Here is a 21,544-nt window from a genome sequence, read left to right as displayed (position 1 = left end):
GAATCTGGGGTTTTTCATATTGTCCTGTTCTGTGGATGTTTGTATGCTGCTTTGCTAACTACCATTAAAGACACTTACCAACCTTCGATGGGATTTGGATTATTTGCTAGTTGGTGAATTTTTTTGTGTCACTGATGTTGGATTCCCACTGCCCTGCTGCAAAAAAACTAGCAGTCATCTGATTTCACTCTCAGCAATCCCCAAGTGCGCATGGCAGGATGTTTTTGTCTGAAGCGCGCCCAAGGTTTCTTATTGCTATGCGTTATGTGTGATGAATCACTAGGCATCGTCACTTCACCCCAAGGGGGAGCCCCTTCTCATGAGGCTAGAGAGGTGTAGCCGCTACCCAATAGTCCCCCTAGGGGTGGTTTTATGAGGGAGGCCCTCATGGGAGAAAACTCCTCACTTGTGGACAAGGATGACTACCTGGGGTGTAGCCCCAAACTACCCATTACATCTTCAACGTCTCTTTCCCCTTCTTTCACCTCTCACCTCTCTCCTTCTTCTACCTCTATGTATTATCTCCAAGTAGAAGGTACTGGGACAAGGGAGAACAGCGGGAGTGCTAACCATGTAAGTACTGGGACGAGTTGGCCCTGCGTAGTCCTGGAGGAAGAACATAGGAAACAGACAAAGGACAGACACAGCTGGCAACGATTTATAAAAAACAATAATGGACTAGCGACAGCAGAACAGGCAGCAGTGAGTGACTGCAGCTGCGTGGTGCACCAAACGCGGGAGTTTCAAACTCATGTTCGTGGCCAGAAGGAGAGGAGCTCAGAGGATGCCGGTAGTCGGCCATGCGTTGGCAGGTGCGGACCAATACAGAGTATCGGTGAAGAGGCAAGCAAACATAGTCTACAGCAGGGAATGCTGTCCTGCCGGCGCAGCAGATACCAGATGCCGGGGAAGCTCAGTTGATTGTCTGCTATCTCTGGTAGCCACGAGGTCATGCCAAAGCCATGGACAAGGTAAGGGCTGGCACGGGAGATCCAGAGGTGAAGTGGAAGGGCCCCTTGAACTGGCGTAGGTAGCTGTCCCTAGAACCTCGTGTAGTCCAGTCACTAGTGTGGCACCCCAGGGATGGACGACCTATAATCTTCTCCTCATCATCATCACAGTGGCCAGGTGAAACCCACTGGTCACCAGGATCCCTACTAGAAGCAAGATTCTCGGAGGATAGCTTAGGGGTAACGTGCTTGCCTTGGAAGCAAGACGACACGGAGCAACACAGGGTCGATCCCCTGTAAGCGCTTAGAATCCTCTGGGTATTAAGCACGTTATAAATAACCTATCATATCAAGAGAATCACAGAGGGAGAGTCCCTTGCTACAGTGGTGGATATAAGCCCACTTGCCAGCAGCGAAGGATTGAGGACCCAATCCACCACGCTGCAGTCCTGAGAGTGGGAGTTCCTCATTACAGAAATATTGATAAGCTCACTGGCAGTACTTGGCAGGAAAGTAAACCAAATCTGCAAGACCCTAAAAGCATAGAGGTACGGGTCTGGGACCCACGCCCCCAAAACAGAAGGAAATTACAAGTCATCTTCCGTGTGAGAGTACTTTGCAGCATAGTGAACCAAGTGGGCCATAGAGGGGAGCCTGGGTCGAGGACCCTATCAGTTTGCAAACTGTATTGCTTAGAAGCCTAAAAGCACAAGAGAGGACAGGGGAAGGGAGTCATTCCACCTGGTGGTGCTGAACTGTAAAACCAAGTTAAAAGAGACCAGGGGATGGGAGTGCTTCCCCCTGGTTATATCAAACTCTGAAGCCAAGATACCAGCAGAAGGGAGTCCTTCTCTTGGTAACCAAATGTATTAACACTTTTCTTATATAGAGTATTATGAGATGGGCAGTGTGTCTGCCAAGGAGAGGTTTTAAAACTGTTTTCCTTTTGTGTTGGAGAACAGTTTTGACAGGGGGAAGCCAAAATCTGGAAGTTAACTTTTATCCCCAGTCCAGAAGGAGGGAGCCATTATTTTGGACCAATAAGGTATACTTTATTTGTAGTTTAGTTTTAAGTGGGACAGAGTAGGGTTTTTGACACAGGATGGTGGACTACTGATTTACAGACATTCTGACAGAACCTTTAGTGTTTTAGCTGAGGCAGGGAAAAACTTAGGTTTTCTCTTTATTTTCCCTGTCAAATAAAAGTCTAATTCAAACACCTTGCCACCTGTGTCTCAATCTCCTCCTTCTGTACCCTTACATATGGTATTATGTCATGGTCCATTGTATAGTCTCTATCTAGCCCGGGCCAGAGAGGGAGTTAAGGCTATTAGCACCCAGTGTTTCCGATCCATAATCCCGGGGTGTCAGGAAAAATGTATTTTCAGTCAAGAAACGGAACGCAGCGCATGCCCCATTCCTTGAATGAGAATACTGGCACAAGATGGCCGACATGGATCTGGAAAGCGGGGCTCCATACGCATTCCCTCTTCCATTTCCATGGCGCCCGGCAAAGGGAGACGGAGTAAAGCTGCGGCGGGAGTCACCACTGCCACAATCAAGTAAGTGGGGCTGGGGTTAAAAAAAAAAAAAAAGGGAACGGGAGGGTGGGAAGAAGATGGTGCTGCAGGGCAGGGAAAGCAGCCATCAGGTTCCATGAAACGTGGCCTGAGATCAGCAGATTCAGCCCGCAATCCAAGGAACCCGATTGGCTGCTCCCCACGCCCGGGTGCTAATAGATGTTCAAAAACAGCTGGGTCATTAACAAGCCCTGCACAGGGGCGCTGTAGCGCACACAGCGAGATGGTGGCTCCTGTGTGAGCTCCTGCAACGTTCCAGGCAGAACCACTAATAACTTCGCTGAAACGGTCTGGTTTCACCTGAAAATCAATGGAAATATTTACCAAGACTTCGGAGCACTGTGAGCAGATTTGAACTTTGTACGTGCCATGATCTTCATGTTGTGGCGGCCCGAATATTCATGTGCGTATAGCGGGGCTGACCTGCCTTCTCTCGCCGAGGCCCGGGAGGAGGGGCCCGGCTGCTGGGAGGCCATTGGCGTGCTGTGCGGATCTTGCCGCCTGAATCCGTAGTGTGCGGGGTGGTCGCGGGCACTCCGTGCTACGTCGAGCGCCTGCGAACCCTGAGTGTACACTTGCGAAAGGCGAGCGGTGCTGCCAATTCCCCGTGTGGCCGTTACAACGGTAAGGAGAGGGGGAGGGGAGTGGGGTTAGCGGCGCCCCACTCAGGACATACTTTGGATTTCATTGTTTATTGCAAGCCACCCACTCTACCATTCTAGCCCGGGAGAAAGGTGGGGTCGCCCAGGGACACTGATAATCACACGGCCACTGCTAATTGGCATCCGCAGATGGGACGCAGCATGAGTACCACATAGACACCTCAAAGGATGGAGAAAGTATACCGCAAGCACTATTGAGAGCATACCCCTAGGACACGAGTGCACTGTTGGCGGGATATCTCAGAGTACAGGTCCTCTTGGCGCTACAGCTTTATGACGCTCACAACGCAGTGCCCACCCGCATAATCCCACCCTCGCCATTGACTGATATACTAAATTAGCAGCCACCTCCCCGGAGTTCCAAGGGTCGTGTGAAGTCTCTGGGTCCTGTTACAACATAGAGCTTTGAGGGGGAGGCTGCACACCCTCGTCGGAACATATCTGGAGTTACGTTAGACATTTCTCTGAGGCGTGTCACTTTATTTTTGTGAACCACATATCCTGCTAATAGGCAAGTGGGCCAATGTAATCCAAAACAACCTCCCCACCACGCACAATGAACTATAATATTGATCTGGATCTCTGAGGAGAGGGGGCCGAGGATCACTGCAATGAAGCATTGCTGGGACTTATTGGGTCCAGGCGCATTTACTCTGTGGCTCGCACTGTGTAGGGGGCACTTCACAAATTCCCTGAGGTGTGCGCCCAGTACAAGACAACCACAATTTCCACGGCGGCGGGCGGGGTGCGCTCCTGCTGGGCCATGGCGCGGCTCTCTGGGGGCTGGCGAGGGGTCCCTCTGCATGGGGGGGGGTCATCTGTAACTATTGACACATTTAGTGGAATGGCACTGAGGATAACGCATTGACGTCAGCACTCCCCCGCCCCCGACCACCACAGGTTGCTTACCGCAAGATAAACAGCAAAACATCTGTGCTATACTACAAGCCACTACAAAGACTAGCGCGGACACTGTCAGCCCTAGTCCCACTACTAGACAATGCCCAAGGGTCCAGGACTGAAGAGGGGGAAAGGCGCTATTGAAAAATGTACTACGACGGCAAAAAAAGCAGATGAGACTGTTATGACCACGGAGTTGTCGCTGCTACCGTCCAGACCGCTTCAGCCTCCGCAATGGATCCACAGGCAGTCTTTGCGGCCATGCAAAAGCGATTCTCTTCTCTTAATGAGAAACTAGATTCCATAATGGCTGACGTGTCCTCAATCAAGATAAAACTAGATAAGACCATGAGCCGTATTACGGAGGCTGAAACTCGCATCAGTAATACAGAGGACAAGCTGGAGACATTGAATAACACAGTGACAACGATGGCAAAGGAGCTGGGAGCGATCAAAATAAAGTGTGAGGATTTGGAGGCTATATCCAGATGCAATAATATACGCATAATAGGTTTGCCGGAAGAAGCAATCAAAGGGCCCATGGAACATGCTGTAGAGAAAATATTACGAGAAATTCTGGGTGACCCTGGTTGGTCTCCCATGTTCATAGTGGAGAGAGCGCACAGATCTCTGGCCCCTAAACCCAAACCAGGCACCTATCCGAGACCTGTTATAGCGCAAATGATGAACTACAGTGACAGGGATTTGATTCTGAGAACGGCCAGAGAAAAGCAGGAATTACGGTGGGAGGCCAACACGATTCACATATTCCCCGACTACACGCTGGCAGTGCAGCGAGAGCGACGCTCATTTACTGGAGTCAAGAAACTATTACGCAAACGCAATATCCTCTATGCTATGCTTTATCCAGCTAGGCTGAGGCTACAATATCAAAGCAAACATACTTCTTATTGTTTCCAGAGGAAGCGACAAGCTTCGTCAAAGCCAATATCTCAGTGCCAGTCCGACATCCAACGAATGGGGATACATCCTGAAACGCCAAGAGCTCACAAGTGCACACTATGTCTTAAGTGTATTGGTGGGAGGTCAGTGATGCTCCCGCATGGGAGTACCTATGGCACCAATATATACTGCATCAAGAACAATTACTCTCCCACCGTTCAGAATGGTATCAAGGAACTAGTAAGGACCGTCAACCGAAAAAGATATAGCCATTGTTATTCTGTCCTGGAGTGTTGCAGCAGACCCCCCTTACTGCTGGTGCATATCAAGTTATGGTTGGGAAAAGGGAAGGGTGGCGAAACATAGTTAATGTTGGGGTAACTATGGGGGAGGCGGAGGGATACGGGGAAAGTTTGTTGGGAAACTGGTTTGGAGTTACAGTTAAGAGTACACGGGTGGGAGTTATAATTAAAAGCACACAGGTACTTCACAAACATGGTTATACACATGACGCGGTGGGAACATTCCACACATCACCTATTGAAACCACACGATAATGGCTAGGACAGAAAACGAGAATATCACCATGCTTAGTTGGAATGTTCGCGGGCTGGGATCCCAGATAAAGAGAAGGAAAATGATGGCATATATAACTAGAATAGGCCATAAAATAGTATTTCTGCAAGAAACTCACCTTTTACAGCACCAAGCTGCAAAATTGGCCCCTAGTTGGGGGACTCATCATTACTACACGTTGTATTCAAGTCGAGCAAGGGGAGTAGCGACTCTGATACATAAAACCGTTCCTTTCACATGCCTCAATGCAGAGTGTGACCTGATGGGCAGGTATGTTATGGTGCATGGTACACTCCAAGATAAAGAGGTATTGCTACTGAATATATGTGGCCCGAATGTGGATGATCCCGACTTTTATACCACATTGTTTGGGAAACTAGTTAAATACCCCACGGCTCATCTGGTGTGTGGTGGTGACATTAACACCATTCTTGACGTACAACTGGACCGCACATCGGATCAGCCGAGGACATTGACTAGGGCTGCCCAAAGGATACTAGCGCACATGTCTGATCTTGGCCTTAGGGATGTATGGCGCTCATTAAAAGGTACCGCACGAGTGTAAACATTCTATTCATCGGTGCACAATATGCACTCCAGGATAGACGTATGGCTGGTGTCAAACGAAGTATTGGGTTGGGTCACCAATACCCATATTTATCCAAGGACATACTCAGAGCACTCCCCCATACAAATAACATTACAGATCCCGGGGATTAAAATAAGCAGACCTCCCTGGAGGTTCAAGCCAGCGGCATTACAAGACCAGGTCTATAATTCGGCGTTGGCGCAGCACATCCAGGAATATTTCGAGATTAATGAAGGCTCAGTGTCCACGCAGGCGGTATTGTGGCAGGCATTTAAGGTGTATATTAGAGGCACCGCAATGTCGATCGAATTCGGTGTCCTGAAGGACATCCGCAATGTACTGTTACAGAAGGAAAAAGAAATTGCCCATTTACAGAATCAGTATGCACAGACACCATCCCCGCAACTGAGCCTGGACATTAAAACCAAGTTAGATGAATTCAGAGAAGCTGCTGATCGCGAGATCTGTTACTTTGACCGCCCAGCAGCTGCCCAGCGATATGGGGAGCGTGAACGCCCGGGGAAGTTGAAAGCCAGGCTGGTATGTGCATTCCATGTATAATAAGGGAAGATGGAGCAGTGACCACGAACCAGACAGAGATTGAGACAGTATTCTATAATTTTTATAAACATCTGTATTCACCACAAAGCACTGCTAATGACCAAGAGATAGATCAATACTTATCCCAGATACCGACTACACTATTATCAGACGACACTAGGGAAGCCCTAGAGATACCGATCACCGAAGCGGAGATATCAGAAGCCATCAAGACATTGCCCAATGGGAAGGCACCAGGTGCCGATGGTCTTGGTGCAGAATTCTACAAAGAATTCTCACAACTCCTCACCCCAAGACTATTAGCCGTTTGGGCGGAAACCCTAGAAAAAGGGGAATTGCCAGACACCACTAGTGAAGCGAACATTACACTGTTACTTAAACCGGGGAAGCCCCCTGAAGAATGTGGCTCTTATAGACCTCTGTCATTAATAAACACGGATGCTAAGATTTTCGTGAAGATCCTGCCCACACGACTGACCCCATTGATGCCCTACATGGTCCATGAGGACCAGGCAGGATTTATAACAGGCAGATCTACTGCAACGAATATTAGAGGATGCCACAAAATTCTAACAACATTACCTAGAGAATTACAAGCAGTAGCAGTCTCCCTGGATATGCAAAAGGCCTTTGATACGGTGTACTGGCCCTTTTTATTTAATGTCCTGAGGAACTATGGTTTCGGCCCAAATTTCATTAAATGGGTTAATGTCCTTTACACACGTCCATATGCTAGGATAAATGTAAATGGCGCATTGACACAGCTCCTGGAGCTATTAGGGGGCACCCGCCAGGGTTGTCCACTGTCCCCCCTCCTATTCGCTTTAGTGATCGAGCCGCTGGCAGATAAACTCAGAGCGCGTTATAATAAATATGGAGTGCCGCGTGACGATAAACTTGAGATTATCACGCTGTACGCGGATGATATTTTATTATACTTACAAAATCCGGAGCATACCCTCGGTAGAATCCTAGATGTGGTCAAAACATTTGGTGAATATTCAGGCCTTAAACTGAATCCTGCCAAATCAGAAATCTTCCCGCTCACAGACGCAACGGTGGCACCATTAGACCTTCATGGTCTCAATTGGAGCCGGGATCACATTAAATATCTGGGGGTGGACGTGGCCAGGACGGCTCAACTATCCCGGACTCTGAATTACAGCGCTCTTACAGACACCTTATGTCTTAAAATGACAAGCTGGAGCGCCCTACCCATATCGTTGCTTGGGATAATTGCCCTGGTAAAAATGATCACTCTCCCTAAACTTTTTTACCTATTCAACACCCTACCAGTATGGCCGGAAAGAGCGTTATTTACAAAAATAAGGAGCGCATGCACGGCATTGGTATGGAGTGGACACCCGAGACTGAAGTGGAGGATACTTACAGACCAGTATCCCCAGGGGGGCCTTATGGCACCTGATTTTGAAATTTAGAATCTAGCAGCATAGGCACAATATGCAGCGGAATGGGTGACGATCTTCCTTAATCCTAAGAAAACACTGAATGAAACCCCTATCCCTGAATCAGCTACACTACTCCATGGTCTGACAACATCACGTCCCAAACATTACGACATTATTAACCCAGCTTTGATCACGGCCACAGCATGGGCTAAGATAACAGACATATACGTCGCAGGTACACTGTACCATCCAAGTATGCCGATCTGGGGCGCCCATTATATTACACCCACAACGGACAAGGAAATAGCGACACAATGGAGTGTGAAAGGTATAATGCAGTGGGGTCAACTATTCTGTGATAAATGTTTTGTGCCATGGGACACCTTTAAAGTCACAGTAGGAGACATACCCAAACATAAGCTGTGCTACATTGGAATGAAAACAGCAGCTACAAAGGTATGGAAAGAATTACCATCTGAACCAGCAGTTAACCCGGGGTTGGGATATTTGTTCACAGCCGGCAAAGCGAGGATATCAGCATCAACACTATACAAGACAATCATCCGTACTCGTCCACCTACGTTACATAACGCCAAAGAGCACTGGGAGCAGGATCTGGGGCACTTGATTACTAACAACCAATGGACACAATTATGTGCTTTAACTAAGAGTATATCCTGTAATGCTAGATACAAGCTGATTCATTATAAGATACTGCATAGACTACACTATACGCCGCCAAGCTGAAGCTAATATATCCCAATGCTGAAGATCAATGTCCTAGATGTGGCAGTGATGCAGCAGATACTTTTCACATGTTCTGGGCATGTACACGATTGAGGGAATACTGGGTGGGGGTTTGCAAAGCTCTTGATGACATGGCAGATGAACCTGTCGATTGACGCTAAGCTTACTGGGGGCCATAGGGAAAATGAATCCAACCTGGCGGAAACTACTGAACATAAGTCTCCTATTGGCTAAAAGAGCAATATTACTGAAATGGAAGAGCAAAAGCCCCCCCACCAGGTCTGAATGGGGGAGAGATATGATTTGGACTAACGATGCTGAAGAAATATACATAGACTCAGTGCAAACTCCCTCTAGACCTAAGAACATATGGGGCTTTATTACACGGTAGGCGCTAAGGGATTACCGGCACCGGTAAGGTCACCAGTGCCGGTAATCCCTTAGCGCCCTACTACGAGGTCCTTCAGCGGGTCCCGTCCTTAACGCCTGGTCTGACCAGGCGTTAAGAACGGGACCCGATGAGGGACTTCAGAGCTAATAACGGTACCGCAATTTGCGGTACCGTTATTAGCTCCTTCCCCATTCCCATTGAGCCCTATGGGGGCTCAAATGGGAATGGGGAATGGTATTTGGAATGGGGACTTACCGGGTCTTCCAGGGTCGGAATGACCCGGTAAGTCCCCATACCGCCTACCCGGACCCGGTATGCGGTAAGGGAGTAGCCATGGCGCTAATAGCGGCATGGTTACCTCCTACCGTGTAATGAGGCCCATGGGCTAAATATAGACAATACCTTGCTGATAAGGTCGAGAGTTAGGAAACATTGTGATATGTGGAGTGTCAAGTCGTACCTATTCTCTGTATACAAAATGCATATGTTGTGTAACAAGTATGTCTATATGTTGTGAAGTACCTGTGTGACATAAATAAAATTTAAAAAAAACAAAAAAAAACCAAGCCCTGCACAACTCAGTGACCTAATGGCAAGGGACTGGAAGAACATAGGGAGGTTATCCACTCTCTACAGTTGGACAAGAAAAAGCAGCTACTCCACCACCTCTCTCTCTCTCTCTCTAAATGTGGTGTTGCCCAGGGTTCCAACCTCTCACCCTGGCTCTTCAACCATTATTTGGCACCTCTGGCCCACCTGATCTCTACCTTCTCTTCTAACATTCAGTGCTATGCAGAGGACACACAGCTCTCCTTCAGGCTCCCCTGAACCTCCTCTGCTCTCTCGCTCATTCCCGACTGTCTATCCACGATACAGAAATGGTGTGCTTCCAACGATCTCTGCCTTAATGCCAGTAAAACTGAGATCCTCTTCCTTGGGACCCCTGCTCCCACTTTCCTTCTTTCACTCTGGCCGCCCACCCTTGGCCCTCTACCTGCACCTTCCTGCGAGGCAGAAAACCTTGGCGTCATCTTCGACTCCACCCTCTCCTTCTCTCCCCACATATATTACATCTCTCAGAAGTCCCACTACCAGCTGCACCTCCTCAGAGGTATTCTTCCTTTTCTCACTTTCCCCCAGAAGCTCACTGTCTCCAGTGCCCTGGTTCTCTCTAGACTGGACTACTGAAGCAGCTGCTTTCTAAATCTGCCCGTCTCTACTCTTCGCCCTTTGCAACTAATACAGAACAGGACTGCAAGACTTGTCCTTGGCATCAAGCCCAGGGATCGTATCTCTCCAGCCCTGAACTCTCTACACTGGCACCCGATTGCGGCAAGGATCAAGTCCAAGACCCTGTGAGTTGTCCAAAAGACTTTCTGGGGCCGGGGACCACACTACCTCCAACTCGCTCTTCCTAAGCTTCTTCCTTGAGCCCTCTGCTCATCCACCTCCAGCTCTCTGAGGGTCAGACGCTTCTAGAGGCAGATAGTGGGGGGTAGATCTCTGTCTTCAGCTGTGGCCTCCCTCTGGAGCAGCCTCCCACAAACTTGAGCAGGACCACCTCCGGTTCCGTAAGCAACTCAAGACCTTCCTGTTTACTTCTGTTTTTTTTTGTTTTTTTTTCTTTCTCTCTCTCTCTCTCTCTCTCTCTCTCTCTCTCTCTCTCTCTCTCTCTCTCTCTCTCTCTCTCTCCTTCTGATGCAAGTGTCTGCTGCGCTAACTGGTTACCTGGTCACCCTTTGTACCTCATGGCACCAGAATCCTGGACGACCAGTAGCCCCTTGCACTGCCTCCGGGCCTCCCACGCATTTAGGGACTGTATCTGCAACCCTACAGCCCCCTGCCTCCCTGCACTTACTTGAGTCTCCACTCCACCCTGTAAAGAAGGCATGGTATCAACGGTAAAACAGACACAAGTGATCACAGTTCAAGGGTGTTCATTGAACTTTCAGAAGGGTGTGATAAACGCCTATCTAAACCTACAAATGGGATCAAGCTATGACTGTCATAATGCAGTCCTTGTTGAGTCCTGTCAAAATAAAAGGGGCTACACTAAAAAACCTATTGCCAATCTTTACTGCTAATTCACAAATAGTGTGGGGGAATGTTAATGAAAAAGAAAGAAGTGTTCACAAAATGATATGTCAGGATGATCGGGCCATTGGCCTCCCTTCCCCACGTTTTCAGCACGGGGCAAGGCGGTTCACTCGAGCAAAGCAGACACTCTGGCTTCTTCGGCACGAGGATACAGTTCTATTTCCAGCAACAGTGTCTTCTGCGCCGAAGTCTCTTTTCTCATCAAAGTCTCTTGATTTAGAGGGCCTGATGTACAAAAAAATAAGATATACACTTTGGGTCGTCTTACAAGTATTCAACTTGGGTGCTTCACCCTGGATTCCCCTCAGCCAGGCTCAGATCCCTGTTATTTTACGATCGTTACTGCGGATCCCCCTGTTCCGGGTTCAGATCCTACTTTTCAAACAAAGTTCAGAGAATATTTGTTCTCTCGGGTGACTCGCGGTTCACCCCGAATCCCCCACAGCCGGGCTCAGATCAGTTCCCTTTTCCAATTAGTCCTCCTCAGCCGGGCTCGCACCAATTATAGTTCATCTTGGCTTATCAAAGACTTTCAAATGTGCACAGGGTTTAGCTTGACCCGTTGCAGGACCACTTCAATACAAACTGCCATTTTATACACAGTGGCCATTCAGTTGGATACCTAACAGAGACGTTTGAATGAGCACCCATGTGGCGCCAGACCACTTTGCATATGGTATCTCGCTTGGCCTCCCCAAAGTTCATTCACTCCTTTGGTTTCCAATTATATTTGTGTCGCTCATCACATGCATTTCACACACTATCCTCTTTGGATTTCTTCATACAATGTGGCCGCTTGCAACTTCGGTTCAAACACAAGCTCGTTTGCGATCAATCTCTCCAACTCACCGGCTGGGCTTTCTTTATTGGTGCTGCTTTGCTGTAGAAGCCAAGGACAGTACCATGGTGGCAATCGTTCCTCTCCGCCTGGGTTATCAACGCGCAAGAGACCCGGGTACCTTCGATGCACAATGTAGGTTTGTTCAGCTGCAGTTCCCGGTCTTAGGCTTCTTACTCTCCAAGGTTCGTGAAAGTAATGGTCTTTAAAGGTCAAGGGCACTTCCCTCCTTGCAACCCTCTCGCTGCGTTTCTCATTCCGTGTATTAAACTGCCATCTTGGAATGGTTTCCTCATGTGCTTTTCCTCGCTCAGAGTGTGCTTTCCCTCTCTCAGAGAGTGCATTTGTGCTCCGCCTTTTACCCGTGTGGGAAGTGTGATGGAAGTCAGGTGTGTAATGATCAGTGATTGCCTGACCATTGTATTGGGACATGTCAGGTATATGGCTCTGGTGTTAGTCCGTTGTCGCTCACGGTGAACTGTCTGAGGGAAAGTGTTTGTGTCGGGAAATGGCAGGGGTTGAGATCCTAGGCATCCTACCTGGTAGTATGGGTAAAAGGTGTTACAGGGAAGGGGCTAGCGCGTCTCACTATGCGGTGCCCCACTTCCACTCCTCGAAGACCCCTCATCTAGGTGATCCTCCGGCACTGGTCCACCAACCAGGAACTGGATCCAAAAGGGATGGGCGTGTCCTGGCCACCTGGATGACAGATCCCCAAGGACTAGCGGGTGAGACACCTTCAGGTTTCTCACAATCCCGGCAGCACTTATTGGGCTTTTTGCCACTGCACTCTTCGCCTCCCTCCCCCCGCACTTGCACGATCTGAATGACACAAGACCAAGTAAGATCGTTTTTTTTGTCCTCCCTTTGTCTCCCCTTCCCTGTTTTGTCGCGCCTAGAAACACTTGTGTACAGGTGCATTATAAATGACTTATCATATGTATGTGCCTAACTTCCCACACTGGTGCCAACATGCCTAAAGACAGGCAGTGAATCATTTAAGGCATCGAAGGGACTATGCAAAGTCTCTGAGGACCGCATGTCACAGATGGGCCACTGTTTTAAAGACACAGGCATTCAGGGTCATTTAAGACAACTTGAGTGACCCTAGTTAACGGCTCAAGAAATGTTAACAGCCGGTTGAAAATCCCCGCTGAGAGCAGTCACTGTAGAATGGGTTCCATGCTGTACCAAAACTTGACAGCTGGATATTAGCTGGATACTTCCTGGAGCAAACTTTGTAGCAGCAACCTTGGATGAAACGAGGAGTGCTGACTAAAACCATATCATTTATGAAAGGCATTGTTCAAGGCATTAAATGTATGTGTTATGGTTACATGAAGTGTTGTTGCTGGCACAGTTTGCTAAATCCGGTTTCCTATGCCCACCGTTCCCACTGCAGTAATACGGCATAACAATGATGGTTGATTTCTGGACACATGCAGCTCCCTCAGTGCAGAGGATTCCACAGGCTCATCATTGTACCCCGCTATAAGGGCATCAGACACCACCGCAACCCGCTGCCAACCTGTGTATTGGAGCGCTCGGATTGTAGATGACAGCCCCACAGCCCTCATCATCTCTACCCCCCCACACACGTTGGTGAACCTCTCCACCTTACCTTTTAGTGACCCTAGCCACAACCACTTCCCGAAACAGCCCTCACGCATGCAGGTTTACCACACATACGCTAAGAGAGACAGCCTGCCTTTTCGCCAAAGGTGATCTCTTGACGAAGGGCCATCAGCAAAGGTTAGCTCAATGTATGTAAATATTCTTCATAGTTATTGAATGGTCATTACAACCATCGCGGATATGTCTAATCTCAGATATGCATCTCCATCCCGACTTTTCTAACATTAGATATGGGCATGCCTAGAACTGGGGAGCCTCAAAAGATAGAGAACACATACATATTTTCATGAACAAAATCAAAGATGGCAAAAGTTGCTGTGCTTGTAAAAGCCCACCTTGAACCTGTCGAGGAGCTATGCACCAATTATAGATTGCCATGTCCATTGATCCCATTTGAGGTAGAGTTTTAAATATAAATTTCCACAACTTCAAGAACTGCAATTTAAAAGGAAAATACACCAACAAGTGATGAACATACTCTAATTCATTATGGCAAAGACAGGCCTTTGCTACGCAACACTTACCCATCCTCACAATGGAGAAGAAGTATAGCCAGGTGACGCAGAGGATGGGGGCTGCCAGAGCTTGAAGCACTGCTCCAAAATGGATGTTTCGATCCAATGTCGCCGGCAGGTAGGCATAGTAGAGATTGTGGCGGTCCACTGTGTGCTTCAGTAGTAAATATGTTAGGCCTAAAGGAACAAGGAACAGTTAAACCCTAAGACCAACATCTCAACAAAATATGTGCATTTGCAGAGACTGTGGGCTGAAAAGGAACTTTACTGGAATGAGCTGCAGGTTAATGTGTTATACTTCTACCAAGCAGGGGTTTTAGCAGCATGGCAAGCGAATGGAGAAAAGCAAGATACTGGGGGTCATTACGAAGTTGGCGGTAGCCATGGTACTTTTAACCAGGTCCGGGTTCCCGAAATAGGGACTTAACGGGTCATTCCAACCTTGGAAGACCCGGTAAGTCCCCATTCCGGGAACCATTCCCCATTCCCATTCTAGCCCCCATAGGGCTCAATGGGAATGGGGATGGAGCTAATAACGGTACCACAATTTGCGGTAGTGTTATTAGCTCTGAAGTCCCTTAACGGGTCCCTTCCGTAACACCTGGTAAAACCAGGTGTTACGGAAGGGTCCCGCTAAGGGACCTCGGAATAGGGTGGTAAGGGATTACCTGTACCAGTGTCCTTACCCGTGCCGGTAATCCCTTACCTCCAACCTCGTAATGACCCCCATTGTTCTTATAAAAACAAGGGGCGTTATTACCAGTTGGTAAAACATCAAAACGGAATCACACCTGCCACTGGCGATAAATGTTAAGCCTGACTGATTCAGGATTTTTGTTAGACGCAATTCCAAAGTCCTATAGGACTTCAATGGTGAATGGAGGTATTACAGGTAGTGCTAATACTGCCATTTTGTGAGGTAACACTTCCATGCAAATGTAGGCCTTTTACTCCCTTATCAGTTTATTTGCTCAAAAGAAGAAGAACTAAAAGCAAGGAGACAAAACTGCTACCACCCGTTTCTAAGTTGCCTCCAAACTCATAATGAGTCTCAAGCGCCTTAAGGTCTTCCACTGAATAGCTTTGCTGGCAGATGCTGGGATATGTTGGGGGAGGATGGGAGAGAGAAAGATATGCCAGATGATGCAGTGTTGGACCCGCCTTCTCGACGGGTGTTGGGGCTGAAGTGGGGTCCATCATAGGCCACATCCATGCCACTGGGGTAGTGTCAATTACATGACAGGCAGGAGTCGGTCACATTCTGGGATTGCCTATACATTATAACTAGTCTAGGGCAGAGCCAGTTACATGTCATGTGCACCTCTTCCAGGCCAGGATGGAAATGGCAGCAGGAAAGGAGTGCAGTCAGTCTGGGAAAGAAGCAGTCACCTGATAGGAGGATACCTCTGAAATATCACACCTGTGCACCAAGACTGGGACATAACTAGTGCCAGATCGAGTCTGTGTCTTGGTGTAGTGACAGAGAGTCAGTCACATGTTCGGCCATTCCGCCAGGAGGTTGTGGGACTGGGCCAGAGCTAGTCACATACTCAGCCAGGGCTCTCAGATGGACAGTATGACTGGATGCAATCATGCAAATGCCCAGTGAGAGTCTCTAAAAGGCTGGTCTGTCAGGGTCAGAGCTCTCATATGCTTGGGTGATGCTTTTGAATGGCCGATACGGGCTGGCTGCAGTCAATCTTTGGCACGTACCCTAAAAGTTTAGGGTGGTTCACATGAGCAGTTCTAATAAAACGACTACTCAGACAGTGAAAGTGCACTCCCTAGTAATTTATAAAGACCAGGTGACATTACTGTAATAGATAGCCTTAAAAATGGTCTAGAAAATTATCACAATAATGCTTTCATGTGATAATGTCTTGACTTTGCTGACAAAGATGTGGGCTCTGAAAAATAGCTGAGTTTCTTGGAAAGTTCTCGCTCACCAAGTGTGGAGGGATAGAGTGTCAAGGTGGGTCGTGAGGTATGGAATCCATGTGCATTGGATGAATGGGAGAAGCAGGAATGCCAGGGTATGGGGGCATTGGGGGCGTGGCTGTGTGTGTGGTAGGCAGTCTATTGAGATACCAAGACCTTGCAACATGTTGGCAGGGATTCCACACATGTTGAAAGCTTCTGGGCTACTATTATTTACTCTCTGTAAATGTAATTGCAACACAAGGCAAATGTGCAAAACCTGATGTTTCTATTTAATGGCAATATCTCCATCTCTCTCTCTCCCTCTTCCTCCCTCTGTACCTCTCCCCCCGCCACACCCTTACTTGGTTCCTTCTGGCACTAGAAAGCAGTAGCAAACTCTGCCACTCTGAACATTGGTGTTGGAGCCTGAAGGCAATGCCATAATAGGGCCATGAAAAGGACCCAGTGCTCCGATGTCACTGGTGGCACTCTTGCACACTGAGCAGCAGCCCTGGCACACTGAGCAGCAGCCCTGGCACACTGAGCAGCAGCCCTTGTCACGATGAAGACACAAATCCTATCCGGTGTTGTGAAGTCATGGCCTAGGCGCATGCTAAACTGTATACTGTGTGACTTGACACCGGGTAAAATATGGCATAATAGCTCTGCACCATTGCAGGTGAGAGCCTAGTGCATTCATATGAGGATCTCAGGCACCTTTTCTGAATTGAAGAGAATGAAGGCTGACTTGAGATTTGTAAGGTGGCAGAAAGTATAGAAATCCAAGGAACAGTCTATAAATCCAACAACCTACTTGCCACCACTTTGAGCTTCTGAAACCTCTGATCACTTTAGCATCAGCCAATGTCTTTTCCTTTGTTGATCTTTGATTTGAGGGAGGCATAGTCCCAATATAATTAATTTCTTTTCTGCTGTCCATGTTGTCATGCAACATGTTTTCCACCCAGACGCATCACCAATCTACTCTGATTCCCTTTTCTCTCTCCCCCTTTCACATGATCAGGCTTTTGATTAAACCCTAAATTTACCCTAAACTTAAACAGCCTTCCACATGACAGCCCATCAACCTCCACACAGTACTTGTGAGAGATTCACTGCTTTTTCTATGGTATGCCTTGCTTCTACATATTGTTAGACTAGATTACCTAGAGTGTCTCTTAATAAACCTTCTATTGAAATCACTGGCACAAGGGGCGCGCATACAGGATGGGATTGGTTGAATCTCAACCAATGGAACGGAGTACGGGGCTTTACTTGACTTTGAACACTTTATGCCTAGACTCATGTTGCCCAGGGTCAGACTGGAGCACAACAAATAGGCCAGGCACCGGAAATATGTGGCCCATATTCTCCCAAAGTGCAATGCAGGACCTTTCATCAAGAACTGTTGCACTTGGACCAGGCAGATTATTTTAAGGAAAATGCGGCATGTAGCACCTTTGAAAGCACGTTGGTAGTACTGCCCCAAAATAACATCGTCCCCATGCACTAAGCCATTAAACTGACCCACATTTCCGCACAAATCCTGAACTAAACTGTCTGTTGGACTGCTACATTGGACATTGCCCTAATGCTCTACAGGCCAGTCTGAGCCTGATGATCTCTATATACTGGAATTTGGGCCAGTACTTCTGGCATTGCCCTAATGCTTTACAGGCCAGTCTGAGTCTGATGATCTCTACATACTGGAATTTGGGCCAGTACTTCTGGCATTGCCCTAATGCTCTACAAGCCAGTCTGAGCCTGATGATCTCTACATACTGGAATTTGGGCCAGTACTTCTGGCATTGCCCTAATGCTCTACAGGCCAGTCTGAGCCTGATGATCTCTATATACTGGAATTTGGGCCAGTACTTCTGGCATTACCCTAAAGCTCTACAGGCCAGTCTGAGCCTGATGATCTCTATATACTGGAATTTGGGCCAGTACTTCTGGCATTGCCCTAATGCTCTACAGGCCAGTCTGAGCCTGATGATTTCTATATATTGGAATTTGGGCCAGTACTTCTGGCATTGCCCCAATGCTCTACAGGCCAGTCTGAGCCTGATGATCTCTATATACTGGAATTTGGGCCAGTACTTCTGGCATTGCCCTAACGCTCTACAGGTCAGTGTGAGCACTTCCATGGCGATGCCTATGAACTGGAATTTATAAACGTCAATCAGTCCGTCTGCCCTGCTTGGTGCCAAGCTGATGGGTATGTCATGAATGTTACATCACTTTTTGCAATTCTTTAGAATGGATTGCTACAACTACTGCTATGTTGACAATGGGTCGGATGTCGCTGCTTTTCTGATTATTGATAAACCATGGTTATCCGGGCCTCCCGTTGTTCGGCTATGATTTGTCACCAACTCATCATGGATTTCCTCATGTGTTTGTGGAATGTAAACCAGGCACCTTTTGTCAACTGCTGTAAATAAGTTCAACTCTGAAGACTGTGATTTTAAACACAGGTCTAATAAGTGTTAGAAACTGTTTTGAAAACTTAAATGCATATATATGGAGATCTTACCAAAGGGGGCGATGATTGGACAGATGAGGCTGTACGCCATGATGACCGTAAAGACACAGAGCATCCGCGCATACATCACTCCAAATTCAAACTCATAGGCTTGTTGCTGCAAAACATAATACCAAAGTTAATGACGTTCAACTGAACTCATGCACCAAGCCAACAGAATTGACAGCTGAAAGTTTAACCCTGTTTTTAATCAATGTCGGAGCTGCTGGAGGTTAGGCCCACTTAAGTATCAGATCAGTTCCCTGGCGTCTTTGCACATCACCACCCACGATTTGTATGCTACTATAAGTGCATTCCATGGTCTCCAAGCACTCTGTGCCTCCACTCGTGTGTAGGGTAGGCAAGGACCCTCTAGTAGCTACACGGTAAGTGGGCAGCTTCCCCACACTTCTTACATACACACACCCACAAACATGGGTGTTGATTAAAAAAAAAATCAACTCAATCATACTCACACGCTTGAATGAATGAGTACACATCTTTGCATTTCTACTGACTTTGAAGGCACTTCTAATCTTAAGTCTTAGTTCTATGTACACAGCTCTGCAGACTTATCACTTATTTACACATTCTTACCGCCCCCACTCCCCCCTGGTACCTGCTTAGCCGTCTAGAACCGTTTTGAAGTTTGGTATCGTTCCGGTTCTACATTTTAAATGTAATCTTGAATTTCTTTGGGGAGATCAACATTAAATATACACAATCTCTGAGATGGAACATGGGGAAGGAACATGGCGCAGGAACATGGAACATGTTTAGGATTGCTGTATGGAAACACAAATCTTTGTGGGAGATCACTGCTGCAGTGTAGAGAAACAAGGCAGCCAAATACGGACTACGGTCGGGAAAGTAGCCGGGATTGCCGAAGAAGTGGACTGAGGATTATAGAGATCTATAAGGGGGAGCAGCAGGTCTGAGGTAATTCTAGCAGCGTGGACATTCTATGGCCAGGAAATGAGTACTGCAGCATGGGAGTGGGTCTGGCATTCCAGTGCCTGATCTTTTAGACTATCCTAAGATTATGTCAAAGTCAATTGTCGTCTGATGATGCTTAGAGCCAGATGCACCCCAGAGGCTCGTCCGCTCTACAAGCAATCTCTCTCTCTCTCTCTCTCTCTCTCTCTCTCTTCTCGAGAGAGAGCGAGAGAGAGAGAGAGAGAGAGAGAGAAGCTCATCGGAAGGCAGCATGGATAGGGGCAGCAGCCCCTGTGTCAGGGGCTGTGCAGTGTTGTACTTACCTCTCTAGCTGGTTTGGGTAGGATGAAAAAAGTATCTGGGCTCCACCCTCTCTCTGAGAGGGCTAACATCTCAGTTTTTGTTTACATGATACCGACATTGGACAGCAACCACAGCTAGCTTCTGGAACAGACTGTGCCACTCTGCCACCTGTCTCCAACAGTCACACATCAGTGTTGGGGGCTACCAGTAGTGTGATGTCAAATCAAGATTCACAGAAGAATGACATAACACTGTTTGCCATGAGCCATCAGGCACTAATGACTCTCTCTTTATGCAACAGACTCCCAAAGAAGTAACACATGTTATAACCACATAACTGGCTGCTACTAATACATTTTCATTGACCTCCACAGGGTGGTTACATGCTTCCCCATTTTTTTTTAAATTCTCCAGCCCTCTGGGGCATGAGATTTGACAAACAGGTGGGGTCGCAATCTTGCCATTAACACCTTCCTCAGAACCCGCGATGGTCAATATAAGGACACGCAAGACCTATTCTATTTTAGAAATCCATTAATGGCTAGAGGTTGCTCATCTTAATGTCATACACAGTTCTTGGGCTTTGTCATTATTCATTCTACATATATATTGACACACATCAAATAGATTTCTTGGTGCCCTTTTACAGTTTTAATGATAGTATTAGTTCGTCTTCGCTGGGATCATAGTGCCATAACCCTCTGGCTGGTAGTTTGGTGGATTGAAATGTTTGGCCGGTGAAGCCTTGTGTTGACCTATGTGCACTTTACTTTCTCTGGGCCTCATTACGACCCTGGCGGTAAGGGGTTACCGCCAACTACGAGGTCCCTTAGCGCCATGGCGCTTTTAACACCTGCTTTTAGCAGGTGTTAAAATCCATGGCGCTAAGGGACCATGGAGTTAATTACGCCACCGTAATTTACGGTGGCGTAATGAACGCCTTCCCCACTCCCATTATGCCCTATGGGGCAAAAATGGGAATGGGGAAGGGTAAATGGGGATTGGGGACTTACCGCCCCGCCGACCTCGGAATGGGGCGGTAAGTCCGCCAACCACCATGGCGTAAACGTAGTTTACGCCATGGTGGTAAAGTCACGGCCCAGGCGGTAACTTACCGCCTGGGTCGTAATGAGGCCCTCTGTTTGACTCGTTTTAGTCAGAGTTTCTGTTCTCAGCATGTGGGTTACCTTTACCGTTTCCCAGTCCCATATTTCTTATTTGGTACATAATCAAATACCCTTCAACATTTTGATTTTTCATAAAACACAATTGCTCTTTGATTTGGGAAACTGTCATATTATATTCCATCTGTAGTAGTCAGCGAATACTGCGGTAAACCACTCATGATCATAACTGTTGCATTTGTCCTCAATTCGCTGAGAAAAGATGGAGAAGGGAGATGAGCAGAACAATGAAGTAAAAGCCATATCCTAGGATGGGTGTACCCTCAGCAAGGCGTCCGCTGCTTGGATCGCTTTCTAGTATTCCATTTCAGATGAGTTACAGCA

The 21,544-nt window shown here is 47.5% G+C and overlaps 1 protein-coding gene across 3 annotated transcripts in view; it reads right to left on the bottom strand.

Annotated features, from left to right (window-relative positions):
* TMEM63A (transmembrane protein 63A) overlaps window positions 1–21,544 on the bottom strand; it is a 778,572-nt gene that overhangs the window by 110,297 nt on the left and 646,731 nt on the right. For all 3 annotated transcript variants that reach the window (XM_069608694.1, XM_069608696.1, XM_069608695.1), the window contains exons 19-20: window positions 18,810–18,915; window positions 14,363–14,530 (exon numbers count right to left, since the gene is read on the bottom strand). In XM_069608694.1, the coding sequence (XP_069464795.1) occupies window positions 14,363–14,530; window positions 18,810–18,915 (274 nt within the window). The remainder of the gene's footprint in view (window positions 1–14,362; window positions 14,531–18,809; window positions 18,916–21,544) is intronic.

This window comes from Ambystoma mexicanum, chromosome 4q (assembly GCF_040938575.1).
Source record: "Ambystoma mexicanum isolate Mex_15411 chromosome 4q, UKY_AmexF1_1, whole genome shotgun sequence".
NCBI classification, from domain to species: Eukaryota; Metazoa; Chordata; class Amphibia; order Caudata; family Ambystomatidae; genus Ambystoma; species Ambystoma mexicanum.
This window is presented reverse-complemented; position numbering and strand designations above follow the sequence as displayed.